Source organism: Epinephelus lanceolatus, chromosome 6, assembly GCF_041903045.1.
Source record: "Epinephelus lanceolatus isolate andai-2023 chromosome 6, ASM4190304v1, whole genome shotgun sequence".
NCBI classification, from domain to species: domain Eukaryota; kingdom Metazoa; phylum Chordata; class Actinopteri; order Perciformes; family Serranidae; genus Epinephelus; species Epinephelus lanceolatus.
Window position 1 is genome coordinate 27,184,678 of NC_135739.1, and position 20,587 is coordinate 27,205,264.

The following is a 20,587-nucleotide window of genomic DNA, read 5'->3' on the forward strand; positions in this document are numbered from 1 at the left end:
GCATACACGCCACATCACAAAAACTGCTCAGGAATGGCCTGAGGGACGTGACAAAGAGCTCAAGGCATCGACCTGGCCTCCAAATTCCCCAGATCCTAATCTGAACAACCATGCACAACAGGACTCAAAGAATCCTCCAACACCCTGGTTCCAACCACCACAGGACACCTTTTCCATGCCTTGACAGGTTAGAGCCGAGTCTGATCCAACTGTGAATCTGGGTGTCCTCTGGGGTACCGGCATGTGATGGATCAGATTAGGATCTGGGGAATTTGGAGTCCAGGTTGACATCTTGGGGCCATTCTGAGCAGTTTTTGTGGGGCGACATGGGGCATTGCCATCGCGGGGAGTGCCATTGTCATAGTGCAGGGGCAGGGGGGGTTGGTGTACTTGGTCTGAATTGGTGTTTGGGTGGGTGAAGCATCATGTAGCATCAACATGAATGCAAGGACCCAAGATTTCCAAAAAGAACATTTTATTGTAAGATTGTTATTCACTTCATCTGCCAGAGGTTTTAATGTTTTTGGTGGATATACCTGGCACAAGGGATAGTGACATCATCTATGGAATAGCAGATTGTGGGTTTAAACCCCAGTTTGAGCATCCAGCTACACACAAACCTATCTCAGAATATGAGCGAGAGTAATAAAACTCAGCGTAGACGTCACCTGGGTTAACCAGAACTTGAGGAAGACACACACACCCCTCATTTCCATTTTGCACTCCTGCCAAAAGTTTGCTTTGTGTTTATGCCAATAGGTTACAACACAATACAAATGTTTTTTCATTTAGCACAAACAGGCTAAGCAGTGACTTTAAGAACATTACAGTTAAAAGTGGGTCAAAAATGAAAATGAAAAACAGAAATCAATATCAAAAAGACGTGAAAGCTAGTGTCAGTTTTCAGGTATTTTGTCCAGGATGCCCTCATCTGAAGTCTGAGTCATCCACCTGGAGAAACTTGACACGTTGACGTTGGGGGTAAAGACAACAGGCAGGGTGCTGAGTGGTTCTTTTGAGCATAACGTTAATCTGAGTCAGGAATCATCCAGTGATATGAAAAAGCAAAAAACAGCAAAGTGTTTTGGGAATATTCCTTTTATTTCATTCAAAATGTCACAATTATGTACATCTGTCTAACAGCCAGTGTGTGATGCACACTTGTTGGGTTATATGATGATCACCCTGATTTTTAAAAGCATTTACTGTGATCCCTGAGCGTAAACATGCAGCAAAATTACTTTGTGGAGGTATGAAAGTAGTTTGAATATATTATTCTCCTTTGGAAGAGAGCTGTGTGTGTCCCAGCCATCACTAGAGAGAGATGTTAACAGAATTAAAATGAATGAAAGAGAGCAGCTTTGCCACACATAAGATTTGGTAAAGGATTACATGTGTCAACATTGTAGGTGAAGAGATATATAGAGTGAGAGTGAAAAATATGCAGTGCTCCAGGAATGAAACCTAAAGCCCGGATATGAGTTAGCATTTTAGCACTCCTGGTTCCCTCATCTTTACGTCAAAGGGTTTATTGAAAGGGTTTTTAGTTAGATGCCTGAAATAAGGTCTGTGGTTAACACAAGCTTGAGAGACTTTCATGTTTTGTTTTATGTCGTAAATACGTCAGAAAATTTCCCCACTTGTGAATTTTAAAGCCTGCACTTGCCTTTATGATAGAAAAGGCGGATGCTAAGTGGCTAAATGAGAGTACTGTGTGTCATCACGCCGAACACAACTTTAACGTCTTGTTGTGATGGCGACTTTACGTCATGCATCCATGGTGTAGTTTGTTTATAGGCTAACGTTAGCTTTTTACTTCTGGTGACTGCAAAATTGGTATTGCTTTGTGAAGATTATCTTGCTTAACAACACATGTAAATGTCATAAACTTCTGTTTTCCACAGAGCTTATTTTCTGCAGAAATCCAAAATTTAATGGAAAAATTGAACAACGGCAACATTAACTTCCCTGTTGGCCTATAAAACACATCATCCTTAATGCACTCTATTTAGTGTTATTATATTGTCTAACATCTGTCTGTCATGTGTCTACAGACTTGTGTCATTGTTTGTTATAAGCCAAAATACTCAAATTGACCAGAGTTACAGTTTAACTCAGTGACTTTCAACTGGTTGGTTGTGGGTCTGTTCTGAGTGGACCGCAAGTGACTCACGAGTTTGTAAAAAACACACTTTATATTGAAGTACAGTAAATTTCAGGCACAGAGCTTTTATTTTGAAGTGCCATTTTCTGTTGTAGATTTAGTGATTAGTGGACAGATACTTTACAGAGACAACAGACTAACTCAATGACATGGCCAAACGCAAGTATGACCCTGAATGTATTATACTGTGTGGACCTTGAACTAATGACTAAGAAATCTGGACCAGTTGGGAACCACTGGTTTTACTGATAAGTCAACAAAGCGAAACTATTTCAATTTGCAGGTTCGGCATGACGAAGTACAGTCCCGCACTAGTTTGCATTTTCTCGCTAGTGTTCAAATGTTACCTTCCTGCTTCTTGTGTCTTCATCTTTCCTTGGTGTTGGCAGTCTTAATATTTCTTTGCCATAATAATTCTATCAAATTGTTTCTTCACGGTTCCTGCTGAATTGTATCTCAGCCAATGAGTTTATTCCTACATCTGAAAACTGTTTGTACTGGATGCCTCAGGCCAGGGTAGACATTATTTATACATCATATGTGGCAATAAATAACATAATACGTGTCAATTCCAATTAGAGTTGTATTTCTATATAATAACTGCCCAAAAAGGCATTGTACATGCAGATAATATTAATTTCATGTACACTTTCAACCCTGAAAATATAACTTCCTATGCACTGTTGACGACACAAATCCCCACATTATCATGGAAACTTTATATGTGCTGTATTCTTATAATGTCACTTGTTACATGCAAGAGTGCAATTCTGAATTACAAATGCTCACCAGGACGTGCATCACCAATTGAGGAAACATTCATTTTATATTTGTACCTTTCATGCTGATTCTCTATTCAGAAGAACCTATGGAGGAAGACTAAGTGCAACAGTTGATCCAGCTTCAATCAGCAGAATTATAAGCAGCCAAACTTGCAGGTCAAGAGTCAAAGGTGAGGCAGAAATTCTCCAGTCATTGACAAAAGTGCTTTGTAGAGAAATAAGAGCCTGAGAGGAAAATATCAAACTTGTCTCTTTCTTGGGTGGACAACATTTCTGTTTTTTTTTTCTCTATCCAGAATCATCAGAGTCGTACAGTAGACTGAGCTCCTCTTGGACGTCAACGTCTGATGAAGTCTTCTCTGTTATTTTGAGTAGTGTGCGAATGGAGATTCCTCATTCACTTTGCCCTGGAGAGATGAAAGGAAACAGCAAAACGGTTAGAAGGAGCAAAACATTTTCATATTAACCTGCAACCAGCGTGGTGTTAAAACGCCTGTTTAGAACATCTGGTGTTTCAAACCTGCTTTTGTCTTGACCTTTACCCGTCTAACATTGTGTTCACCTATTTGGTAGAGCACATTTTGAGTCACTATATCTTAATGAAAAATTTGTTGAACTTAACTCAACCTATTTGACCTATCTCTACCATTCGGTTTAGGTAAGTTATGCTGAAAAAAATTCACTAGATGTTGCTATGTCTTTTAACAGGATGCCTTTTCAGTCCGCCTCCTGCAAGAGGTTGGAAACAAAAAGACATGTGGGCTGTGTGTGGTGGGATTTTCAAAGGTAGGCATGTTTATTCAGCATGTTATAGTTTCAGAGATCTTGCTGAACAAATTCATGTAACTTTATACAAAATGTAAAACTCTAATAAGGGTTAAATAATCTTTTGCAAACAAGTTCTACCAAACAGTTCATTTATTCTTTTGTGGTAAAGGTAGTGAAGCTAAGCTAATGTAACTAAAACTGAGTATTTGCTACAAAAAAAATAGAAAATAAATACATTTCTGATCGTTCGCTGTTGTTAAATGATACATTTAATGGTATCCATTGTATATATGCCAAAATAATTTCATATTAATAATATGTATTTCAAATAAATAAAGGCAGTGATGCTAAGATAATAGATGTATTTTCTATAAAATAAAAAAGATCATATATATATCATATAGCTAATGTTCTTCCATTATATATTTGACGAAAAGAATTATATTGGAATTTTCAGCAATTCTGAGATGCTTTCAAAGTGCCTCTACTGGTGAATAAATATGTGGAAATAATACTAATACTGGTAATATAACTAATTCAATGGTAACAAATTGACACACTGGTATACTAACATATTACTATACTATACTATATTACTATTATTATTATAACAGACAGAAAAAAAATCTAAATTACAAATCATGTACTGTTATATAAATACCATGAAGTGACATCTCAACCATTTGGTGGAAGCCTATATTTAAAAAACTATGGGGTCTGATAATAAATAAATAAATTAATTAAATTAAATTAAATTAAATTAATATATACAGTACAGGCCAAAAGTTTGGACACACCTTCTCATTCAATGCATTTTCTTTATTTTCATGACTATTTACATTGTAGGTTCTCACTGAAGGCATCAAAACTATGAATGAACACATGTGGAGTTATGTACTTAACAAAAAAAGGTGAAATAACTGAAAACATGTTTTATATTCTAGTTTCTTCAAAATAGCCACCCTTTGCTCTGATTACTGCTTTGCACACTCTTGGCATTCTCTCCATGAGCTTCAAGAGGTAGTCACCTGAAATGGTTTTCCAACAGTCTTGAAGGAGTTCCCAGAGGTGTTTAGCACTTGTTGGCCCCTTTGCCTTCACTCTGCGGTCCAGCTCACCCCAAACCATCTCGATTGGGTTCAGGTCCGGTGACTGTGGAGGCCAGGTCATCTGCCGCAGCACTCCATCACTCTCCTTCTTGGTCAAATAGCCCTTACACAGCCTGGAGGTGTGTTTGGGGTCATTGTCCTGTTGAAAAATAAATGATCGTCCAACTAAACGCAAACCGGATGGGATGGCATGTCGCTGCAGGATGCTGTGGTAGCCATGCTGGTTCAGTGTGCCTTCAATTTTGAATAAATCCCCAACAGTGTCACCAGCAAAACACCCCCACACCATCACACCTCCTCCTCCATGCTTCACAGTGGGAACCAGGCATGTGGAATCCATCCGTTCACCTTTTCTGCGTCTCACAAAGACACGGCGGTTGGAACCAAAGATCTCAAATTTGGACTCATCAGACCAAAGCACAGATTTCCACTGGTCTAATGTCCATTCCTTGTGTTTCTTGGCCCAAACAAATCTCTTCTGCTTGTTGCCTCTCCTTAGCAGTGGTTTCCTAGCAGCTATTTGACCATGAAGGCCTGATTGGCGCAGTCTCCTCTTAACAGTTGTTCTAGAGATGGGTCTGCTGCTAGAACTCTGTGTGGCATTCATCTGGTCTCTGATCTGAGCTGCTGTTAACTTGCCATTTCTGAGGCTGGTGACTCGGATGAACTTATCCTCAGAAGCAGAGGTGACTCTTGGTCTTCCTTTCCTGGGTCGGTCCTCATGTGTGCCAGTTTCGTTGTAGCGCTTGATGGTTTTTGCGACTCCACTTGGGGACACATTTAAAGTTTTTGCAATTTTCCAGACAGACTGACCTTCATTTCTTAAAGTAATGATGGCCACTCGTTTTTCTTTAGTTAGCTGATTGGTTCTTGCCATAATATGAATTTTAACAGTTGTCCAATAGGGCTGTCGGCTGTGTATTAACCTGACTTCTGCACAACACAACTGATGGTCCCAACCCCATTGATAAAGCAAGAAATTCCACTAATTAACCCTGATAAGGCACACCTGTGAAGTGGAAACCATTTCAGGTGACTACCTCTTGAAGCTCATGGAGAGAATGCCAAGAGTGTGCAAAGCAGTAATCAGAGCAAAGGGTGGCTATTTTGAAGAAACTAGAATATAAAACATGTTTTCAGTTATTTCACCTTTTTTTGTTAAGTACATAACTCCACATGTGTTCATTCATAGTTTTGATGCCTTCAGTGAGAACCTACAATGTAAATAGTCATGAAAATAAAGAAAACGCATTGAATGAGAAGGTCTGTCCAAACTTTTGGCCTGTACTGTATATATATATATATATATATATATATATATGTACAGCTACTTATCTGCACCAGAGTTAGCTATAAGCTCATTTTCATCTGTAGTCCCTGGGCAGGAAACAGAGAATAATTTCCCTGCTAAAAGACACTATTACATAAAAACACTACAACACTAAGACACCACCACAACAACAATAAAACTACAACAAGACAACAAGATATAACACGATTTCATAATGTTACATCAAGTGTTTGAGTTAATGTGTGATGGGTACATGATTGGGTTGGGTATCATTGCCCAAAAAGAAATAAAAAATGCAAAGAAGCACATTTTTCCATTGCTTATTCTTCAGTGTCGATACTACAGGGCTGCAGAAGGTTCTGTTTTATAACTTTTCTGAAGTGTTGTTGCACAAATTTTAAGCTAAATTTGAGAGGATGGAGGAGGAGATTAAAATAAAGAAGGGATCTCTGGATGAAGGACACTAATTTTAGTGTAAATAGGCGAACAACATAACACAATGTCACTTTGAACCCTGAAAACAGACCTTAAAGACACTTATTAACCATGAAAGTTATCTGCTCATCTTCTCCTGCCCAGTTTGCAAAATCAGCTGTTTTATGTTTGGACCCATATGATGTTTGCTGCTGTGTATGTTGAACGCAGCACACAGTGTCCTGAATGCTATTTACAGCAGCTACACTCCTGTGGCAATAAAGATTTAGAGATATAGCTGGTGACAGTCATTTTAATCTATGTGTGTTTTTACTTTTGTTTCTGTTAGTAACACAGTGGAGACCTGATGGCTGCTCCCATCATCTGAGGTGACATCTGAGGCGCTGATGCAGTTCTGACAGTAAGGTTTGATTTCTGAACTAAGTGCTTAGTCATTGCTCACCACACACTGTCCTGTTTCTGAAACTTTTTCACACACTGATAATCCAGTCAGGTTTCCTGTTTGTGTGAAAAAAGAGAGCAGCAAACCACTTTGCTCACTGCTGAGAGAAAAAGGAAGAAGATGACACAGGGAGGCTGAAAACATCTTAAATGCCAGCTCCTACACAGTTGACAGGACTGACAGTTCATTTCCCTGCGGAGCAAGACACTGCACTGCTGCCAGAGTCACACCTTGTAATCATAGTGTACATGCAGCTAATCGCCAGCAAGTGTTGCCCCCTGCTGGTGAAAATACCAGGCAACTTGCACACACAAGGCATGGCACCATATCATATCATCATTGTTTAGTGTCATGGATAGATTACTGAATGGGCCAAGTGTCAGGGGACCCCTGGCCTTCATCTGCAAAATGACAAATGTCAAATTAACATGTACCAAGCAGGAAAAGACTAACTGTGACCACAGAGAGACACAAACCCACAAAAAGGTGCAAAACAACTACAAAGAGATGTAAAACCACAACACGTCTGTGTGCCTTGCTCCTGTGTAGAAGAGGAAGCATACAGTATCTGTGCCCAGAGGCCCATTGTCTCATTATCCGCCCATGTTTATTGTGTATTAACACCTGTCTACCAGAGAGGAAAAGTTACAGACTCAATATTGTCTGTCTTCCTCAGCGTCCCTCCTCCTTACATTATTTATCTTAGAGAAATTATCCCAATGAATGGCCAGTAGTGACATACTTTAATATTTACAGCTTTCTGACCGAATCACAAGCTAACACAGATCAAAACCGGGCCTTGCAAAGCTTCGTTAGCTTCAACCTCTACAGTCTGTCTGGCCAAATTAGCAAAATGCTTGCTGTCCACAGGGTACAAAGTATTAGAATCCCACAGTTTTCCCATTCTCTCTGCTGATGCCTCATGTCTGTATCCACTTTTATCCTCTTCAAAGCTGAGTTCTTCAACCTGTTGCTAGTGCATCCCATCACACAGCAGCTTTTAGACATTTTTCTGTTGCTTGCTAACAGATGGAAAAAACAAGGAGGCTTCTTCACTCAATCCAAAGTCAGTGGAGATCAATAAAGTGTTTTTCCCTCCAGCGGAGGCGGGACTTAAATGTGCTCTGTCTCTGTAGGCCTACTGATGTTTAGCAGGTAAATGGTAATGTTTACCATGTTTATCATCTTAAACTATCTCGCTTACATTAACACTAATTAGCACTAAACACAAAGCGTGTCATATGTCATCAGTTTTGACCTGATGACTGCGTTAGATGAAAAGGTAAAGGATCAGCAACAAGATCATAGCTAATCCTCTGGAAACTATTAAAGCATGTAGGCCCACAAAATTTCCAATCCATCCAGTAATTTCTGAAATATTTCAGTCTGGACCAACTGACTGATGGATGCGATGCTAGCATGGCTAAAAATGAAAACATAACCTTTTTCAGGCTCATCCAAATGTATTCTCAAGATAAGATTAAATGTAAGTAGTTAGAAACTATTCATTCATTCAAACATTTTCTATAATCCCTCATCCCATTTGGGGTCCCAGGGGGGCTGGAGCCTATCCCAGCTGACATTGGGCGAGAGGCAGGGTTCACCCTGGACAGGTCACCAGATTATCACAGGGCTGACACATGGAGACAGACAACCATTCATGCTCACATTCACACCTAAGGGCATTTTAGAGCCACTAATTAACCTGCATGTCTTTGGACTGTGGGAGGAAGCTGGAGTACCCAGAGAAAACCCACGCTGACACAGAGAGACACGGGGAGAACAACCTGGGTTCGAATCAGGAACCCTCTTGCTGTGAGGCGACAATGCTACCACCAGGCTGCCTTAGTTGAAAAGTAGTTTCACACAAATGAAAACTTCAAAATTAGTTAAAACATCAGTTTCCTTTTTTCTACTCACCATCGGCATGTCATCAAGCCTCTCGAAGTTGGACCTCGGTGATTGGATACATTTCATGGCGGCAATCACCAGCAAAAGAACTAAGACGATACAAAAGATACAAATGATGGCCACAAGCCCGGGGTTTGCTTCCAAGTCATGTTTTCCCCACTCATGTAAGAGACCTGAGGGTGAGACAAACCAATAGTTCAGTGACAGATCTTCCTATAGGCGGCATAAGTGGCCTTTTTTATTATTAAAAAATCTTAGGGGGGCAAATGTGACAGGTCCAGCACTGCAAAAAGTTACTTCTTAACTTCTCAACAAACTGGATAAGACATATTTCTGCTTCAGTCAAAAAGAAAGGTGTACTGAGGAAAGAATTGCAACTCTAAATTTGCCAATAAAGAGCTCTCAAAGTGCAAAATGTATTACAGATCTCTTTTGCTGCAAAAACAACCACCAAGGACTAAATGAGGGAAAATGTAGCAGGTTTTTGATTTTGTCACATTTTCTCCATTGATTTAAACATCGTTCTCTCATTCAGGAAAGAAACAGAATACACCCAGACACCTAAGCTCTAACAATAGTCTCACCTGAGCTGGTTGTGTTTACAGAGGTTGTTGCCGTGACGTTTGGTGAGTCTGACGTTGGCGGGAGTGTCGGTCCGTGGGAAACTGTCGCGTTGGATGTCTGGTCGGTCGTTGGAGTCTGAGGAGGAGTGACAGTGGAATGTGTTTCCTCTGTCCTGTTGGGTGTGTGGGGGGAAGTCGAGGGTGGTGGTGATGTTGACACTTTTTCTGAAGTGGCTGCTGAGGTACTCTGGTGTGTTGTTGTCGTCAGAGGCTGTTGTGTGTTGTTGGTAGTTGTCACACTGGATAGACTGACTTTATCTTGTGTAGTTGAAGTTGTACTGACTTCATCTTGTGTAGTCGAAGTTGTACTGACTTTATCTTGCGTAGTCAAAGTTGTACTGACTTTATCTTGTGTAGTCACAGCCGGACTGACTTTATCTTTGGTAGTGACTGTCAAACTGGTGTGGTGTGCACTTGTGGTAATCTCTGTTACCTGTTTGACTGCAGAGGAAGTGGTGGTGTCTGCAAAGAAACAAACAGCATGAAAAACACTGTGAGGATGCATGGCATTTGCACCTAATCAATATAAGGCTAGTGGAGCATTAGTTGGCACTTTCAAGGCTGATAACCAAGCTGATGTTTTGGACTAAAAGCAGAGGCGTAACTGGGAGTTACGTGTCACACAGGAGGTGACTATATCCAGTTCCGTTTAGTATTATTTAATGACACTGCATGCACAAACACAGCACTTAGACTCGCCCAAGTTTTCCTCTTTTATGTGCTTCATCAAATGAGAAAGAGTCAGCAAATGTAATAAATTATTACCAAATATCTTAAATGATCAAGTGAATTTGTTTTTGCATTTAAGCCATTTTAATATTACTTCAAATAAAGATAAACTGTATGAAATTAACCACAAACCTTAGTCTATTTCATATTGTCTTATGCCTCATATTATTATCTAATGTGTGCCCAGCTCAACAATACACACTAATTAAACACTAGCTTCCTTCTGACCCCACCTTCATCTAATATTAGTAAGTGAGTGTAAAACCAATAAAACAATGATTCACAGATAAATGGGTGAGTAGCCAATCAGGACATGACGCAAAGAAGGCTGTTTCTGTCTGTATTTCTTGTGCTATTAATAACTGTTGCTTATCATAAGAGAAGCAGAGACTTTTACCCACTGTATTCCACGCTTTTAATCAGGTCTAATATTTGTGTTATCAGTACCAGGGAGACAGAGTGCACTCTTTATAAGCACCTTAACACCTTGCCATAGGACACACTTATTCATTATTACAGTGCTAGTTGTTTCCAGCAGACGGTGACAATGCAACAAAAAGTGAAGAGCAAGATGGCACTGTTGCCACGTTCTATTATGCACTATTGCATATCTGCACAGAAACAGTAGGTCTTTAAGCATTAAGCTTTAAGGTCTTTTAAGTTTTTTTGTTGTTGCTGTGTCTTGTTTTTTTTTTTAAGATTTAAAACTAAATAAAATATCTTGGGGAAAAAAATCAAATAAAAATTTCTGCCTTTATGTTGAATTAAAATGTTTAGTTTCAATACAGTATTTTCAATCTCAATGTTTGTTTTATTTGCTTGGTGAGAGAAGACGTAGATTAGGTAGCAAAGCTGAGCTGTTGGATGAAGTGTGTTTGCTTTTCTGATTTAAGTGTTGAGTAAATGAAACACTCTTTAGCTGGAGTCCAGGCTCGGTGCACCAAAACAAGCAACAAGCAGCATTGTTGGTGTGTCAGTTGAAGCCTTCAATGCCTGTGGCCCCATCCAAGTAAATACATTAATCACTGGCCAGAGGGTCATTTAGCAATATTTGCGCTGGACTATTAACAGAATCCTCAAAGACTCTAACCGTCAACATGAAAAAATATTGTGTCTACATCACAATAAAAAATATTTTAACCACTTTCTAAGGTTGCAACTGCGTCTCCCACTCACCATAAATCATGTATATTCTTAATTATTTGGAAAACACAAGCAAAATGTTGACAAATTATTTTGTATGAAAATATAAAATGTTGGTAAGAATGAACATTTTGGTTCACTTCATACAAACTGAGCAAGGAGATGTGACAACTGCAGCTACCATTTCTTTGGATAGGAAACAGTTGCAACATGAGATTTTTTTTATAATGCAGTGGACGGAATATTTTAACATCCAGATGATTAGAAAAGTCTTGAATTTTGAGGTACTTGTAATTTCCTTAAAGGTTCTATGTTCTAAGGCTTTATGAGTTGTCTTGATACGGTCCTCAACATGAAGGTGGCTGAGCCAGCAGCTAGCAGCTAATGATGTTAACTCCATAATTAAACAACAGCAACAGTGTTGACAGAGCTAATGGTGTTAGCCAGGGGGGAACTGGAGAGTGGGCACTACACTTCCACAATGTTCTGATATCAGTAGTGACCACCATACGAGTCCAGTGCAAAGCAGCGGCTATGAGCTAGCCAGTGGGATACAAACATGCACTAACATGGATGCTTTAAGTTTTTCCAATTCTGCTACTTTTTTCCCCAGCAATGCACACTATCTGGTAACAGCAAACAGTAACAACATGGACAACATCACAGTAGCAACACAGACAGGAGTGCTCACTCAGGCCTGTTCAGCAAGGCCTAATAGTGAAGGCAGCTATGGCTGCAGGGATCAGGCTCTTCCCAAAGCTAGCCCCTCTTCACCTAAGTGCTTTGTACCTGCACCCGGAGGGCAGTGGGGTAAGGAAGTGATTGACTGGGTGTTTGATGTCCTGTTCTACTGAGATAGCAATGCGTGCAATGGCTAATTTTTAACTCTGTGAGGTTGGGTGTGGAGAAACCAATTATTCTGCAGCGGTGTTGCTTATGCGTGTGAGTTCAGCCCTATTAGTAACTGATAACGTGTGAAAGAAGCAGGTGGAGCTGTACAGTAGGCTGGGCTGAATAACTCTCTGGTACAGCAATAGGAGGAGACGGGGCAATTTAGAGTCCTTAAAGTTTGCAGATGGCTAATAATCTTTGGTGGCTCCCTTTTATGATGTCATTGGTGTGCCAGTTGAACCTAAGTCTATTGTCCAGTGTCACTCTGAGGTATCTGAAACTGTCAGCTATTTCAACTGTTTGGTTTTTGATCAGAATGGGATGCTGAGGTGAGGGGGGACCAAATATTATTTCTTATGTCTCACACCACTGGGTGAAGAGTGCACCTGTGTTGTGACAGTGCAGATTTCTTGGGTTCACAGATTATGGTAGCAGTTTTCCAGAGGGTAGCAGGTGTGGCAGTCTGGTAAGATTTGCAAAAGAGTGAGTGGAGAATTGGTAAAGGCTCCATGGCCCTGTCCCAGCAAAGGTGCTGACGCCGTCGGCTAAGCTGGCGCCGTATCCCCTACTCTATAAAGGACACTGTTCCTCAGGATCTGGTAGGGGGAGAGCTCTCAGCCACTCTTCACATACAGTAGAGAGTGGGTATCAAAGTGGGCGTCGAGTGTATTCAGTTCTGGGTCGGTTCCTGCACTCAGTTTGGGTTTGGGTTCATGTCCAGTTAGGGTTTTCACTTTCTATAATGCCTGCTTGGTGCTGATGTTGCTGAATTCAAAATCCAATTTATCCTTGAATTTCAGTTTTGTCTTAAATACCTTCATTTTTACTCTTTGATTTGCCCTTTGGAGTTTAGGCCTGTCTTTTTGCCTCAAGGCTATGAGCTTTTCCTTCAGCTCTGTTTTATTTGGGGAGTGATCCAAGGTTTGGAGTTGAGATATTTCTTCATTGTCTTAACTGGAATGGTGCTGTATATGTAAACGCTGATGTAATCCCTGATGACAGAAACCCTAATGTTCAGATCTCCATCAACAATACCCCAGTCAGAGAGAGCCATGCCAGGGAGTGTTGAAGTTGAATGATGGTGTACTCCGACCACTGACCACTGAACAGCTGCTGAGCATGGCCGAGCGCAGCTGAGTGGCTAAATTGTCCCGGTCAAACAGCTGACTTCTGGTTTAGCACTCTGCTAACTTGAATGGGAATAAAATTATTTAATTTTGTGTCTTGAATAACTTTCTAAATGTTAGTGGACCGAATACATCAGATCTTGATACTGAAACATGACAATTCGCAGGGGTTGCGATACGCAAAAAAACATATCCAACCATCCAGCCACTATGTAAATTGGCTTCAAAGCATTGCCATAACATATGTCTAAGATGTTATCCCTACTGATGGGAATGTCCACATACTGAAGAAATGATGGTAGCACACAGTCCAGTCTATAACTGTTAAAATCCCCCACTAATAACCCTGGGGCTCTGTGATACTTATCCAACATAGCATTAGTATCCTCAGCCACCAACTCCCCTGCTGCCTTGATGTTTGTGCTGTGGGCAATGTAAACACAGCTGACCACAACAGTTGGGCATTCCCAATGGAGATAGTAAGGACGCAAGAACAGGGTCAGCATCTCCAGGATGGGCATACACATCTTGATGCTGCTACACCTCCTGTTATTGATGTAAAAGCAGACCCCACCACCCCGCATCTTCCCTGACTGGCTCGTTCTGTCAGACCTGATGATTGTGAAGATGTCCAGGCTGACTTCCACATCAGAGACCGACTCATCAAGCCAGGTTTTGGTCAGGGCAATGATATAGATGTCTCAGAAAGCCCTTCCTAGTCGGCAACGGGTGTGTAGCAAGTCCTTTTTATTCTGGAGTGAGTGTACGTTTGACAGAATTATGGAGGGGAGACGTGGTTTAAATGGTCAGTTCCTTATTCTGCTGCGAACAGAGTGCTCCAGGGATCACAAACTACCAACTGTGTCACTAATTGGTATGGACGTTTCTCACTTTTTTAAGGCTGCACAATATTGGATTTTTTGCCAATAGCTGATATGCTGATATGTAAAAACTCATTTGACTGTCAACAGATACCATTATCTTTATATCCACTTTTTCCCTCCCTAATTTTAGCCATCAGCAAGTCTCTCCTGTAGTGGAATAAACATCATATTATGCATACATAATCTTGTCATGGTGGCCCTCCAGCAGATGGAGACATGACATACATGGCTTTTTAATGTATGTAATATTCATTCATTGAGAAAAATAAGAAAAAGCATGTTGGCCATTCTCATAGTTCGATTTAAAGCCGATATTGGGCGATACTGATGACGTGCCGATAATGTTGTGCATCCCTGCTACTTCGTTATGTTTCATAAACTAACAACAAATGAATTGACCAGGAAAATAAGCAGAACAATCCATAATGAAGATAACATAGTTAAAAAATTACCTTTACACAATTAACTTCAATAAACTGTTGCTTAAACATTGATAGATAGGTAATAATAATCTAATGCTTTACTCTATATAGTAGTAGTACACATACATAGTTTTACTTATCTGCTCCATCTGTTAATAACATTATCAAAAGTTTCTTAACAGCCTCTTTGGGGGCCGCAGTAGCTCAGTCTACAGAGACTTGACTTAAGAACTGGAGGGTCGCCAGCTCAAGTATACTGACCAAGCTTGGAGTGTGGACTGGTATCTGGAGAGGTGCCCATTTGTGCATGTGTGTGTATTTCAGGCTTGTGTGTAAATGTCAACAGTGAAAATGGATTTGATAAAGTATATCTTATTCTTCTTCTAGATGCACCTTGAGGTGAGGTGGTCAACTAATGAAGCTGTTTGTCCTGTCATAAAATAGCAGTTCAGTTTGAGGTTCAGATAAGGCCGTAGAGTCTGTGACGTGTTAACCAAAGCAGAAACATCTGTTTGTCAGGTAATGATATGTGTTTACTGATGATGCAGACAAACAGGTGGCAGCCAGCTGGCATTGCATGCCTGTGTGCATTAATGTGTTTGCCTAAGTAGCAGACGCCACAGAAAGTTATCAGGATCACTTTCCCTGATTAAATATTTGCTTCATTTTCCACCCTTATGTGACCTTCCTATTTAGGCTACTTTAACTTCCTCTCATGATTTACTAGTAGCACTTCATACTTCACTTTAATAATCACTATTGTGCAAAATGGAGAAGGACCAACGTTGACTTGTAATTTACAACAATACACAATAATATGTTGCTTCAGTTTAAAGGTTTCTCTCTTCAAGGCTGATTGTTGTCCAACTTCTAATGCAACCCTGGCCTCAGATATTGCTGTTGTAGACATTAAAATGGTACTAAATACAGTGTTCTTTTCATACTGAGAAGAAACCTATCGCTAATAAAGCTGCCTCCCACTACAGGACGTTTCCAGTTTGCATAACTTTGCATCTTCATAATATTTCAACATGACGTTCAATTCAAACTCTCAAACAAATGAAACACGTCAGTTCAGTAGGTAGAAATGTGAAATGTTGGCTTACCTTTACAGGCGGCGACTGCAAACAGGCACAACAGCACAGTGAGGTGCATCGCTGCAGGCATGTTGAGAGAGGAAAAGGCTGGCGGTCATATCGACAGTATTCAAATACACACACAGTCTACATCCTTGACAGCAGGATGTGCTGAGTGCCTGAGGAGGAGTGCTCTAAACGCTGGGTTGGTACATATGAAATCCTTCAGGCTGGTTGGTCAATGTTTAAACAATGCTGTGTGTTTGCTCTCGGTTTAAAGCGACAGTCATTCAGTGGGCGTTTTTTATTTTGATTGACATTCTGGGTGGAAGTAGCAAAAGTTGCTTGCTGTAAATGATGTAAATCAGTTGGATGTTGTGAATAATGAATGGTAGACGATGTTAAAGCAGCCAAGTTGATTATCAGAGCAACACTGTTTCAATAGCAGACAACTGACAAGTTATCACTCTGTTTTTCAATTCACATGTACCGTATTTCATCACTTCTGTTATTAGTTCGTAAGCATTTAATTCTCTTCCTTTTTTCAAAATAATTTTTTGTTACTTCCACTCCTGAGGCCACTTTCCTTCAGTGATGCATTTTGTTTTGTGAATGACGATTGGCCCAGCCAACATTTGTATGCGGGCCCCTTGTGGGTAGTAAATGGGCTGAAAAATGGGCCCTATAGGGGACTGTCCACAGGTTCCATACCGGCCCCATGACATTTTCCCACATAGGTGGGTTAACCCAAGTGGGCCCCAGACAGGATGCCCATTTTGGACCCATACCTACTTTGTACTCAGGTAGCCCCAGAATGACCCATGACCCAATATAGGGCCCATTTTTCAGCCCATATATTACTCATGTGGACCCCACATACAAAGGTTGGCTGGGGATGAATGTAAGATGTAGAAAGTGACGAAACATGGCTCTGTTTTCATCATACCATCTGTTTAATCAAACTGGCTTTAAATTAACCAAATCACTTGATATCTTATCACTCTATTTTTCATTTCACACCCTTTTCAGCCCAGAAGAAGCTAACAGCATTGAATGTTCCTGCAATCCCAGAATATGTTACATTGATTCATTTCATACATATCAACGTTTCTAAAGTGACATGGTTCAGATTACATGTATATGAGCTGACTTTGTCATCTGGAGGTGTAGGGATAGTGGATGGTGGACTGAGGGACACCTACACAAGACACCAGCCAAGATGCAAACCACTTTAGACTGCTATTGGAGACCAACAACAAAATTGGTTATGTTTTAGCAACCCATTGCTGTTTTACAAGCTGCTTTTTAGGCACCAAACATGATGTTTTTCAGAGATCAAATGCTGATTTTTCACTGGGGATAGTGCCACGAAATGCTTTTGTTTTTTTCACACTGTGTTTCCTGCTAGGAAAGTGCCATGAAAAGTGACTGCTTTATACTGAGACACTGTTGTGTTTCCAGCCAGGATAAGAAAAGCGGGTGTTCAGATTTTCCTACCATGATCAAATGGTTTTTGTGCCTAATCCTAAGTACCACAGTAACCACAGTGTTGTTGAATTATAAAGAAAGGTAAAGTTTCAACATATCCGCTACATAATAATGTAGAAATGTAACGTATCCGTGGTTTGTAAAAGCACCAACATTTTGTCTACTGATTGGGTTGACATTTTACCCCTCTGTTTTTCAATTCCCATGTATTTTCATCATCTCAATTTTCATTAGTTAATATTTGTTACTTACACCCATCATACTTCTAAATGTCAAAAGAGGAATATTTTCAGTATGAGTAGAAATAAAGGTTGATAGTGATGGTAACTGCAGAGTCACTCCTGGCTCAGAAAGTTTAATTTGAGACACACCTCTCAAACTCCTGCTTTTACCTCAAAGACTGTAACTCCAATCACCTACATATTGATACCTTGAGAGAAGACACCTTGCTGAGTTTGAAGCTGCTCTCCGCTCTAATGTTGTTTTCACACCAAACACGATGTGAATTTTCGCTTTGCGTTACTCACACAAGTTTGAATGCAAGAACATTTTGTGTTGACTCGCTGCATATGCGCGAATAACTCGTGTCATGCGCACATAAAATCTCTGGCTCGATGCATGAACTGCTACTGGTATGTCCTCAGCGTCACTCATCCCTGGAGGGCAGTGTTAATTTTGTCAACTAAAACTTAAACGAAAACTTTTTGTTGACGACCCTTTATTCCGTGACTAATTTGTGACGAGAACGTAAATTTAATAAGTACTGACAACAAAAACTAAAACGAAATCTCTGTTCATTGTGAAGTGACGAGTAAAAACGTGCCGAAAAAGCTGACGCTGGCCGGCCAGACAATCCGGATTACAACCATCCTCAATGCCTTGATTGTTTTCCTTTTTAACCAATTAATTATCTAAATTCAAATTCAAACTCTCAGTCTATCTTTCTGATTGGATGACCTCCCCCCGCCTTCCGTGCGGTGGCGCTGCACGTCCAGTTTTGCCACACAAGCCTTGGCTCCACAGCGGGAAGCTGGGAACAACAACGCCTGTAAAACTCTGTAAAAGTACACCAAAGCATACATTTTCGTTTCCAAATATTTATTTGAAAACGAAACCATTCATACGGTCAATAAAAAAACATTTTGTTAATAATAAAAAAACTAATGTAGTCTCTACAGTGACCGCACCAGCTGGCGGGACTGCAGCTGAACCACTTCCAATGTTCATTCATTCATTCAATCGCGTGTTCAATGTGTGTGTGTGTGTGTGTGTGTTAGTATGTCAGAGAGGAGGAGTATCAATAAAAAAAAAGTTTCCACTAATTATTTCGTTGTCTATTTCTTTTATTCTTAAGTTGTTTTTTATTAAAATGCGTAACAATATTATAGACCAAAAGTTAATCTAATTTATTATTGTAGAATGTATTCAGTAAATCACAACTTTCAACTGGAGACAGCGCTGCAGCGAAAAAAAAAAAAAAAAGGCATTATAAAAAGCCGACAAATAGTGTTAATTAATTAACATGAGACATTGGACAGTGGTTGTCAGTCTGTAATATTTTTTTTATTTTATCATAACTTTTCGGAAATTACTCAAAAATGCATTTTTTTGTGTGCTTCTGAGCACACGGGCAGCATAAACAATGAAGTTACATATGACCGTTGCGGCCCTTGGAGGGGCGCTGTAATCCTGGCGGCCCTTTAACAAACACTGAATTAAAATGGGCATATGATTAAATGTGTTTTGATGCCCTTGTAAGAAAATAGTAAATTAAAATGGGCATAACAGTTAAGCTGATCTTCTTTTGATGTCTTAAGAGGATTTAAGCTTTATTCTTGCAGGTTGTAAGTCATTTGTTGTACAAATATACAGAAAATAAACAAGAACCTGTGAAGGACATGATTATGTATTGCACTTTTTCTAACGAGCCTTAGACATTCATTTTTATTATACAAGAGTAATACGGTACATTCTTAGTTTAAATGACTAAACACACAGTTAAAGGTATGCTTACAATGGAGTTTTTACTACCATGACAAACATCCTTTTGCAAAATCTATTACAGTATAACAAAACTGTCAAATTACATCAAAAGACTAAAATTAAAACTGATTTCCACTGACTAAATTTTAACTAAAACAAAACAAAACTAAAAGACTAAAATCTGACTTTAACTAAATCCAGTCTTTGGTGAGTGACTAAGACTAAAATGAAATTAAAAACTCTTGTCAAAATTAACACTGCTGGAGGTTGTGATGGATCTTAATGCTGATTGGCTATCACAGTGCAAATTGGTCCCTGAAGTTCAGATTTTTAAATTCTCGCAAGTAAGCGTATGATACAAAATCATAATTTCATAATTAATCTTAATTTGCGCTGCTTAATTCGCGTATTTCGTGTCATTTGTGTCGCGACCATCACGTAATTCACTCGTTGAATCGTTTTATTCCCGCCTGGTGAGAACACAACATACAGTGAGTGTGATGTCACGTACTCTGACTTTCTCACACACATTAGATTAAAAAGAGGTCTGAAAATCGCTTAAGACTTAAACTGTGATTGTGCATATCTGCTATTGGCAAAGTATAAAAGATATCAAAACATTCAATAGAAGAAAGAAAGTCCCATGTCTTGTGACTGTTTCAGAGTTCTAATGACGTTTCTACATAAATATTTGAATGAGCAGTCAAGATTTGAAAAATACAGAAAAAAGTTGTGTCAAATGAGAGCCATTCATTTGAATGATCTAAGTTATCCACGGTCATGAAAACTTTGGCCTATGTCCACATACTGTTTTTTTCTTAGCACTAGCTTCTTTTTTAATGGTTCTCAATGAGGCGAGAGCATATGAGAAAAGGTGTCACACCCAGCGCTACACTTTTAATGTGCGACCGCTCCCAGTGCTTTGACTTGGAAAAAGCTCAGGAACACTTTTGTCAAAGAAAACTTTATTTCCATTTGCAGTATTATATTTGGTGGTATGGCTGTTCTGAGGCCTCTCTGCCTTTCCTCGGACCTAGGCAGAAAGCCTCTTCTAGGCGCCTGCATGGAAAGCATAAGGCAGAGAAAACACACCTGATTGCTTTCCATGCACCTGATTGCCCTTTCACGTACAAATCAGGAAAGCCTGAGGCAGAGAAAGCAAACCTCCCTGCCCTCCCAGGCAGGACACGATGTCAAGCTCAGCTCACATCCCAGCTACATCAGCTGATCTCAAACAGCCCAATAAACTGATGGAGCAGCTGATTGATGGAAGGGAGTCAGCTGATAGATCACATGATTCCTTTCTATGCAACCAATGT

The 20,587-nt window shown here is 39.9% G+C and overlaps 1 protein-coding gene across 1 annotated transcript; it reads right to left on the reverse strand.

Annotated features, from left to right (window-relative positions):
• Positions 1-1,080: 1,080 nt before the first annotated feature.
• Positions 1,081-15,995, reverse strand: cist1 (colon, intestine and stomach enriched 1). Its single transcript, XM_033621184.2, has 4 exons — positions 15,828-15,995; positions 9,487-9,987; positions 8,912-9,075; positions 1,081-3,353 (listed from the first exon to the last, which is right to left on the reverse strand). Exons 1-4 carry the CDS (start codon positions 15,886-15,888, stop codon positions 3,309-3,311), a joined length of 771 nt encoding a protein of 256 aa, XP_033477075.2. The 5' UTR covers positions 15,889-15,995; the 3' UTR covers positions 1,081-3,308.
• Between the last annotated feature and the right edge of the window lie 4,592 nt (positions 15,996-20,587).